At 45.6% G+C, this 9,675-nt stretch overlaps 2 protein-coding genes and 2 non-coding genes across 4 annotated transcripts; 3 read left to right on the top strand and 1 right to left on the bottom strand.

Annotated features, from left to right (window-relative positions):
* The first annotated feature begins 3,870 nt into the window (after positions 1–3,870).
* Positions 3,871–3,941, top strand: Trnag-gcc. The gene has a single exon. It is a non-coding gene; the product is annotated as a tRNA-Gly (tRNA).
* A 322-nt stretch (positions 3,942–4,263) lies between these two features.
* Positions 4,264–4,335, top strand: Trnam-cau. Its single transcript has one exon. It is a non-coding gene; the product is annotated as a tRNA-Met (tRNA).
* A 3,419-nt stretch (positions 4,336–7,754) lies between these two features.
* LOC103728678 (histone H2B type 1-H) lies at positions 7,755–8,268 on the bottom strand. The gene has a single exon (XM_008826645.2). The coding sequence runs from the start codon at positions 8,245–8,247 to the stop codon at positions 7,867–7,869; it is 381 nt and encodes a 126-aa protein (XP_008824867.1). The 5' UTR covers positions 8,248–8,268; the 3' UTR covers positions 7,755–7,866.
* Positions 8,269–8,523: 255 nt separating this feature from the next.
* Positions 8,524–8,991, top strand: LOC103728677 (histone H2A type 1-B/E-like). The gene has a single exon (XM_008826644.3). It carries the CDS (start codon positions 8,539–8,541, stop codon positions 8,929–8,931), a length of 393 nt encoding a protein of 130 aa, XP_008824866.1. The 5' UTR covers positions 8,524–8,538; the 3' UTR covers positions 8,932–8,991.
* The last annotated feature ends 684 nt before the right edge of the window (positions 8,992–9,675 follow it).

Here is a 9,675-nt window from a genome sequence, read left to right as displayed (position 1 = left end):
CTTATATCAGTTTAATTTGTAACCCATCCGAAGAACCTAAGAAGGTAGAGAGAAGCCAAGCCCTTACTCTCAATATCACCATAATTTATTGATTATGCTAATTACGAACCTTAATCACTTGTTGGTATGGTGTCTGCCAGGATTTTCTACTTTAATAAATCTCCTTTCTTTTTTTGTTTTTCATTCTCTATTCATTAGAAATGGGCCACTAAGCAAAGTGTAGCCAAGAGGAAAGGTGATTATTTTCCACTCCCTGAAGGGAGAAGTATCAAAATATTTGTGGTCATGTGTTAAAATCATCACATTCATTAGATGTTTGGGGGGAAAATACTTTAGATGATACAAGAATCCTCTTTCTCTCTAAGGTTTTTCTGACAAAACTTAGTACCCAACAGATCTTACCTACAGCAATTATTACCCATTTCTCATTACTTCTCCATCAATTAGTTGGAATTCTTCTATGAGAAAGATTTGCTTATCCAGTCCCTTGTTTGGGTTACTGTGGATTCAATGGTATAATTTCATTTGTTGGGGTATCATCTAGTACAGTTATTTATTTATTTTTGTTTATGTCCTTCCACTTTGGCCATTAATAGTTCTTCAGTCAGTTCCTATGTCTGTTTCTTTTTGTTTGGACTTTTTTGTTTGTTTGTTTCATTATTGAGACAGGGTTTCACTATGTAGCCTTTGCTGAGTTGGAGCTCACTATGTAGGCCAGACTGGCCTCAAACTTACAGAGATCTGCCTGCCTCTGCCTCCCTAGTGCTGGGGTTAAAGACATGCATCACTATGCTCGGCTTCCTTGGTCCTCTTAACATGACCCACATCCTTTTTAATTTACTTGCTTTTTATCACTTCAAGATGCTCTAAGCTCATCTTGTGTCTTGCCCTCAGTTGTAGAATTCAGGCATTTTATTAAAGGATGGTATTAGAAACCAAATCTGGTGTTAGTTATGCACTGTTATCACTGTTTCTGCTTCTAGGTGCTCTCAAAGAACAAACTAGAAAATGTGCGTGCATAAGTTATCCCATGTTTACATACTTATCTCTACTGTTGTCCATGTCGGTTGCTGTTAATCATGCCCCAAAGTGTGGTGCTTCGGTATGCCAAGCTCTGCAGATTGAAGGATATCTGGATGGCTTGACAAGCAAAGTTTCTTTTTCATCTCCTCCTGTCCTTCTTTCTCATTTTGTCCCAGACCCCACAGATGCCACAGAAACTGGAACTCATCTTCCCCAAGGCATGACAACTAGAACCCCTCTTCTCTAAAATAGTCATAAAACTAGAAAATATAACTGCAATCTACCCCCTCTGTTCTGTATAGCAGATAGCCAAAAAGAAATTCCTGGACCTACCTTGTCTAATTACACACCATGAAACATTCATTCCCAGAGGGGCCTTGATGTAGCCCAGCAAGAACTAAGGCTGCACAGAGAGGCTGAGAAGCTGCAGCCAGGCCCTGCTAGGGCTCCCCACTCAGTCCATTTCTATTTGCTCACACTCTTGTAGAATCACATTTCTACTGTCCACTGCTTCCCAAAGTCACATAAAGATAGTCCACACGGGGTCTTTGGGTCTTCAGTCCAAAGGCTCCCTCATCTTGTAGAACTTTGATCAAATACAATTGTTATTCTTTTGTCTTACTAATCTGTCTTTCTTACAGGAATGTTAGCCCCTATGCTTTCTGCTAGACAGGAGCAATGCCACTTCCTCTCTGTTGTGCTAGACTCTTTCTTGATTTGCAGTAGCGATTGTGAGTCAAAGTCTCTCCTGACTTACTTGCAGATCTTACAAAGTGTTCCCTTTTTTGCCACAGTCCCTCTCCTCTTTATTACAAGATACCTTCAAGTTGTCTCTCTTTCCTAAATCTGAACTGGTGTTTTAATTTAACAATGTATTCCAGAAAAAAGTCCTTTATCTGCTATGTCCCACATATTTTCTGCCTGTTTGTGGCTTCTGTTTAAATTTCTAAACAGTGCCTTTCCAGAACAAGTTTTAAATTTTGGTAAAATGCTAATGTCCTTTCTCTCTATCATTTAATTTAGGATTTTGTGGCTGCATACCCAAAAGAGACTGGCCTTTTTCGCTTTCTTCTTGCTCCTCTCCCTCCCCTCGTCTCCCACTCTCCCACTGCGCTCCATCCTTGACCATCTCTCTCCCAACATAGTCTTAAAAGATTATTTCTTTAAAATAAATTCAAATTATGTGTATGTGTACGTGCACTTGAGTGCAGGTGTCTGTGGAGTGGAAGCCAGAGGCTCTGGATCTCCTGGAGCTGGGGTTAGAGGCAGCTGGGAGCTGCCCTGGAAACTGAACTCTGGTCCTCTGCAAGAGCAGTATTCAAGTACTCACTCTGTAAAGAAACATTTTTATTTATTATTTTTATGTGTATGAGTGTATTATATGAGTATATTGCCTGCATGTATGGAAGTGCACCCATGTTGTGCAATGCCAGTGGAGGTCGGAAGAAGTTACAGATGGCTCTTAGCTACCACATATGTGCTGAGTACTGAACTGGGGTCCCCTACAAGAGCAGCCAATGAACCATTGAGCCATCTCTCCAGCCCTCAAGTACTCATACTGAGGCCCCTTAACGTATTTTTTGGCATCCTAAAAATTTGGGGAAATTTCTTCACTCTCTAACTTTTTTAGAAGGACAGGAAAGGGATCACCCCCCTTTGATTTCATTATACCAGAAAGAACCAGTTGTGAGAAATTTAGGCAAGAGGGTGGCATGCTCAAATCAGAGTGTTTTGCTTAGAGGCTAGTTGTCCTTGTATCCTGACTCAGGCTGAGAAGGCTGAAAGTTTAGTCAGTGAGCATTTTGTTCTGACTGATGACCAAGACAAGCAGGTCAGCTCACTATTTATAAGGCAAATAATGGGAATCTGGCTTTGTTGTAGGTAGACCACAGTGATATCAGGGCTAGGGTCTCTAGTTCCCATGGTGGAAGGAGAGAATCAGTTTCCAAAGTTTGTCCTCAGACCTTTGCAAGCAGGCCATGGTGCATGCACACACATCATACACACACAGTAATAATGAATAAAATAAAATAAAATAAAATAAAACAGAGCATGTCTGAGTCTTACTGAAGTCCTCTGTGGAAGAGTGAGAGACAGGAGAGCAGGAGGACAGACAGAAACATTGCTTCTGAGACCTTTGCTTGGGGATAGCGTTTTCCACCCCTCAGCCCCCCTCACATTAGCTTTGCTCCTCTTTACAATAGACAGACTCAATGCATGATGCTAGTCTCCTGTGAAGACAAAACTGGCCTCGGCCTCAGTCACACATTCATTTCCAAATCCTGATCTTTTTCAGAAGATTCTGTTCCTTGGACTGTCTCTTGAGTATCACCTCACTGATGGTATTATTACAAAGTCCTGGGGAGAAATCATCCCTTAATGAGATTTCTGCACTCGGTTTTCCGGAGGACCTTCCAGAGCCACCTGCCAACCTTGACAGACGTTCCTACACCTTCCGCTGGCGACCAGCAGGGGGCAGCACCGGGTCCCCAGGCATCTCGGGCTCCCTCTTCCGGTGGCTCTGGGTCTTTCCTTCTCCGCCTGAGAGGTGCCAGCCCCGCCCCCCGACATAAGGCCCCGCCCCTCCGAGGGTACAGGCCCCTCTTCCCGGAGTCCCGCCCCACCCAGAATGCGGTCCTCTTAGAGCCGTGGTCCTACGGCACGGCGGGTGCCTGAGACGTTCTGTATTTGTAGAGAACTAGGAAGCAGCATTATGAGTCTATATTCAATAAAAGTGTAAAATAGCGTAAATATCATATTTAACAGAAAACGGGCATTAATACTGATAGAAAACAGAATTGGAAAAGTACTACATTTGTATGCTTAGATGAAACCGTACATCGGCAAGCATTGGTGGTTCAGTGGTAGAATTCTCGCCTGCCACGCGGGAGGCCCGGGTTCGATTCCCGGCCAATGCAGCTTTTTTTTTTTTTTTTTTAAAGATCGTATGTTCTTTCACGATGTCTTCATTTCGGAAGTTAATTTTTCGCACTTGACTTTTTCCAAATCCCTCTGCATTCTAGTCACATTTTAATTCCAATCGCCTTTTCTAGGTGAGAGACAAGCTGCTTTCTTAGAGGAACGTTGAGTTTCCTTTCTCTGAGGATACTTGAAATTAAAGTTTCTTGAGTTTCTGTTACATTTGAATTTCTAACTAGGTCAATATTTCCTAATATAAAACTAGGTCAACATTTGTAAGAAAATATAACAGTAACTCTTTTCAGGGTTTTTGTTGGAGGAAGCAGAGTGGCGCAGCGGAAGCGTGCTGGGCCCATAACCCAGAGGTCGATGGATCGAAACCATCCTCTGCTAGTGGGTTTTTCGGTTTTTTTCTTTTTCATTTTCAATACCACATATTGACAATACAAAGAGCCGTTCGCTGCCAGCTTCTTGGCGTTTTGAGAGTGTCAGGTGAAGGGCAAAGGAGTAAAACCCTTCCGGGAACCTCTTCCTGCGGCTGTTTCCTTGGCCCTTCGCTGCGTGCAGCTCAGCAGAGTGTTCGTTATCCTTTTGGTATCCGCTCGCCTCTAGGGAGCAGCCGCACTAGGACTGCGGGTTTTGTGTTTTGGCTGTTTGCCACATTTTTTAATTCGCCTCGCATCAGTACGACATTATTCTTCACCTTCTTTCACGTTTTAAAAATTTTCAGAAATGGGCACACAGCATTGGTCTATTTATTTCACACCATACGTATTAACTACAGATCTCATATTCAAAGAGGAAAAGAGGAAAGGGAGGGAGGGGAAGAGAGTCAGAGAGACGAGAGAGAGGAGAGAGAGAGAGAGAGAGAGAGAGAGAGCACTCTTAAAATGGACATACTCTCCAACTCCCTCCCAGACATATTTATCTGCTACAGCTCTCAGTGACAGACTTCTCAGCCTCTCAGATCCCTAAGGGCACACACAGTTTAAAGCAATTGTCAAGAAATGGAATATTGCCTTTTCTCCTGGCTCCTGTTTAAGACATGGCTTTTCAGTTTGTTCTTGGACAGTGTGACAAATTTAGAACATCTTTTTACATTAGTGAATCTCCGCGTCTACAAGACACTAATTTTTCTTTCTGTGTAGAATTTCCTATTAGCAAGTGTAATGGTTAATATTGTCACGTTGATAGGATCTGGAATCACTGAAGATGCAAGCCTCTGGACACATCTGTGCATGATTATCTGATCAGTTTAACTGAAGTGGGAAGACCCATCTTAAATATGGGTGGCACGGTTCCATGGGGCGAGGTCCTGGACTGAACAAGACAGAGAGAGTAAGCTGCAGGCCACCATTCACTCCTGACTGCTTCCTGACTGGACACAATATGACCAGCTGCCTCCTCAAGTTTCTCTGCCCTAATCCCCTAGACCTGTAAACTGAAATAAACAGGCCCTCTCTTATATTGCTTTCTTGTCAAGTATTTATTTGGTCACAACAATAAAAGAAGTAAACACTACAACAAACAAAAAATGAAAATAGACCTGTTATATACAGATGCTCATTAAGAGCCAGCAAGTGGGACTTGAAGGCCGAAGCACCAGGAATCCAGTCATCCTTCACCACAGAGGTAGTTCAAGGCCAGCCTGCCTAGAGGAGAGCTTGTCTTAACAAACAAGAAGGAAAGACAGTCAGATTGAGAGGAAACACCACACAGGGCCTCAAAGCATATTTTCTTTGTAAAAAATATTTTCTACAAAGCTGAAACAAATATTTTCATATGTTACACTTGTGAATGATACATTTTTAGAAACAGGTCATTTCTGCTGGAGGAGACTTTGGAGACTACTTATTAAAAAATGTTTTATTATTTTTATTTTATGTGTAACTGGAGTTACAGACAGTTGTTAGCTGCCATGTGGGTGCTGGGATTCAAACCTGGGTCTTCTGCAAGAACAGTCAGTGCTTAACTGCTGAGCCATCTCTCCAGTCCCATATATTTGATTTTTAAAAATATTTTATTTATTGTTTTTATTTTATATTTGTGAGTGTACTGACTGCATGAATGCAAGTACACCCGTGTCCTGCAATGTCAGTAGAGGACAGAAGAAGGCATAGGATCCTCTGGAACTGGAGTTACTGACCGTTGTTAAGCCGCCATGTGAGTACTGGGAATCGAACTGGGGTCCTCTGCAAGAGCAGCCAGTGCTCTTAACCACTGAGTCATCTCTCCAACCCCATGAATGAAAATTTTTAAAGAGTGAATTCATAGACTGGGACGGGTCTTCAGTCTGTTCCTCAGCACAGCAAATGGAAGCAATGAAGGGTAAATGAAGTTTTAAGAGCGGAGCCCTAATTTGATGAGATTAGACACAGGGGTGAGTCAAGGGGAGACTCATCAGGAAGACAGCCATTGACCCAGTCAGGTAGAAAGGCCTCAGAAGCCACACCCAACTGCAATTTTGATCTTGTACTTCAAGAAAATAGCTTTGTTGCGTTTGACATATTGGTAAAGCAGTCCTGTCAGTCTAATAAAGTGTTTAATAAGATGTTTGGACATGGTTAGGCACTGGGCACGGTCAAAGGAGAATGAAAACACAGAAATTCACAACCAGAAAGCACGGTCTATTATTTTCAGTTATTTTTGAACTCTAATTTGGTATTTGATTTGTTTTCCTTCTGGACGGCTCTGCCCCCTTTCTCTCAGGTACCCAGGAACCTCACTTGCAGAAGCTACATAAACCCTGTGGTTAAAAATAACAAAGACAAACCCACCCCCGCATTGCTCCTCAGCAGTGAGAAGGAAGCATTTGACCCGGCAGGAAAACACAAGGCCTTGGACTGGTGCTTCTACTTATTACCACAAGATGGCAGAAGAGGGCGACAAATTTCATTCCGGGGTAGGATCCTCGGAGCAACCAACTCAGGATGTTTCCTGGGATAGCCCGCACCCTTTCAGAGCGTTAATTGCGCGCGAAGTGAAGGGAAGATGTTTCGGAAGCTTGGAGAGGGACTCTGGTGGGCAGGGTTATTCTGCTGTTGTTGAAGAAACAGACTCACTAAACACGATTAGGAGAGGGGACGACCCAGTGGAGGAGGGACGTTAACGCCAGGAAACACCAAAACGGAGAATTTAGATACTAGCACTGCTGGGCTTTGTTTGGGTGGAGCTTGGCAGTCCCCGGAGTACTCCGAGCTAACCCACGACTCCGGTTGACCTCCAACCTCGGTGGCTGGAGTCCACTTATCTCTAAGCGCTGGGTTTTCCGACTCTGGCTACAGGATTCCTGGTCACAAACTAAAATCCGAGCCTTGAAACTGACCTGTCTGGGCTATACTTCCTGTAACTTTTTACGAAAGCGGGTTTTCCACGTTGCCGGGCTTCCACTCCCTAAGGAACGTCCAGAACTCCCAGGATCCAGTTGCAGTAGGACACAGGGCACCTCAGTTGACCCTACAACCCCTGCTCATTGCTGGGCTGGAGAAGACAACAAAGCCAGTTCCTCAACGACGGGAAATGGAAACCGAGGTTGACCTCACCAGGATCCAAACACGGACCGAAGGGCAATTTACGGCTTGGGGGTTCAGTGAAATCCCAGAAATAACAGCGCTACTTTCCAGAGAAGTTCCTCAAAACACACATATCCGTGGACCAACCACCAAATCTCAGTCCTGGCGGACTTTTCAAAAAACGCTGCTGTACAGACAGGAGCAATGCTTCCGTCACTGAATAATAACAAAAAACGTGTTTCCAAAAGTGGGTAAAACAGTGAATCTGACTGACCCATGCTTAGAGTTTATGTAAGCCATTAGGATAGGTTCCCTGCAAGTCGCAAGATACCACACAAATGCAACAGCTTTTTTACACGGAAAACGTGGGTGGCTCTGAAAAGAGCCTTTGGGTTCAGGGCGCTGCGCGCGCTCACTTGGAGCTGGTGTACTTGGTGACGGCCTTGGTGCCCTCGGACACGGCGTGCTTGGCCAGCTCCCCAGGCAGCAGCAGGCGCACGGCCGTCTGGATCTCCCGGGACGTGATGGTCGAGCGCTTGTTGTAGTGCGCCAAGCGCGACGCCTCGCCCGCGATACGCTCGAAGATGTCGTTGACGAACGAGTTCATGATGCCCATGGCCTTGGACGAGATGCCCGTGTCGGGGTGTACCTGCTTCAGCACCTTGTACACGTACACCGAGTAGCTCTCCTTGCGGCTGCGCTTGCGCTTCTTGCCGTCCTTCTTCTGCGCCTTGGTCACCGCCTTCTTGGAGCCCTTTTTCGGGGCGGGCGCTGACTTCGCGGGATCCGGCATATTTGAAAGGAAAGCACACCTGAGAACCAAAACGCAAGCTAGAAGACTTCTGTGCTGGCTGCCTTTTAAGCAAAGTGGTGGCTATAATTAGTGGTGAATCGGGAAACGTCATTAACTAACGGCCCAATCAAGGCAAAAGTATTCCAACTGCGCGGTGCCATTGGTTTAAGTGAAACAGTTATTTTGTGGCCAATGAAACCGCTTCATTTTCGCGCCGGGTGTTCTCTATAAACAGCAGGCTAGGGCTACCACATTTCCCACTGTGCAAACGTTGGCAGCTAAGTCTCTACCATGTCCGGACGCGGCAAGCAGGGCGGTAAGGCGCGCGCCAAAGCCAAGACCCGCTCGTCCCGGGCCGGCCTGCAGTTCCCCGTGGGCCGCGTGCACCGGCTGCTGCGCAAGGGCAACTACTCGGAGCTGGTGGGCGCCGGCGCCCCGGTCTGCCTGGCGGCCGTGCTGGAGTACCTGACGGCCGAGATCCTGGAGCTGGCGGGCAACGCGCCCCGCGACAACAAGAAGACGCGCATCATCCCGCGCCACCTGCAGCTGGCCATCCGCAACGACGAGGAGCTCAACAAGCTGCTGGGCCGCGTCACCATCGCGCAGGGAGGTGTCCTGCCCAACATCCAGGCGGTGCTGCTGCCCAAGAAGACCGAGAGCCACCACAAGGCCAAGGGAAAATGATCTAACAGCAGTCAGGACTAAGAGTTTTCGAAAACCAAAGGCTCTTTTCAGAGCCACCCACAGTATCTACAAGAGAACTGAGCACTATCGACTATATTGGGCTGTGTTAGATTGCGGTAGTTGGTTGCATGTATGACCTCACGTCGGGTAAAGTTCAAATTTGCAGTTTGTGAAACTCAACCTTGAAATCACACGTTTTCTGAGTGGTTAAGCTTTTTTCCTTAACTCCTGAGAACAGTAGCACAAAATTTGGAGTCGACTTTCCTGGTTGAACAGTCACTTGGTGAAAGCTTAAAGCCACTGTCATTCAACGCTTTCAAATGCATGTTCACTGGAAAATACCTAAATATTGGCTAATGTAAAAACACCAGCCCTCCACAAATGCTGACTAGGTGCATGCCTCACAGCCCCAACAGCCAACTGACTACTAAAATAAGCTAATGCTGTCAAATAACCTTTTTGTGCTGGTTGAACAGTCACTTGGTGAAAGCTTAAAGCCACTGTCATTCAACGCTTTCAAATGCATGTTCACTGGAAAATACCTAAATATTGGCTAATGTAAAAACACCAGCCCTCCACAAATGCTGACTAGGTGCATGCCTCACAGCCCCAACAGCCAACTGACTACTAAAATAAGCTAATGCTGTCAAATAACCTTTTTGTGCTGTGTCCTGTCACACTCAAGGGCTTCCGCGCCTCCCCCCCCCCCCCCCCCCTCCCACACAAACATTTCAACTTTGGAGG

The sequence above is a fragment of the Nannospalax galili genome, unplaced genomic scaffold (genome assembly GCF_000622305.1).
Source record: "Nannospalax galili isolate Female #2095 unplaced genomic scaffold, S.galili_v1.0 scaffold952, whole genome shotgun sequence".
In the NCBI taxonomy this organism is placed as follows: domain Eukaryota; kingdom Metazoa; phylum Chordata; class Mammalia; order Rodentia; family Spalacidae; genus Nannospalax; species Nannospalax galili.
This window is presented reverse-complemented; position numbering and strand designations above follow the sequence as displayed.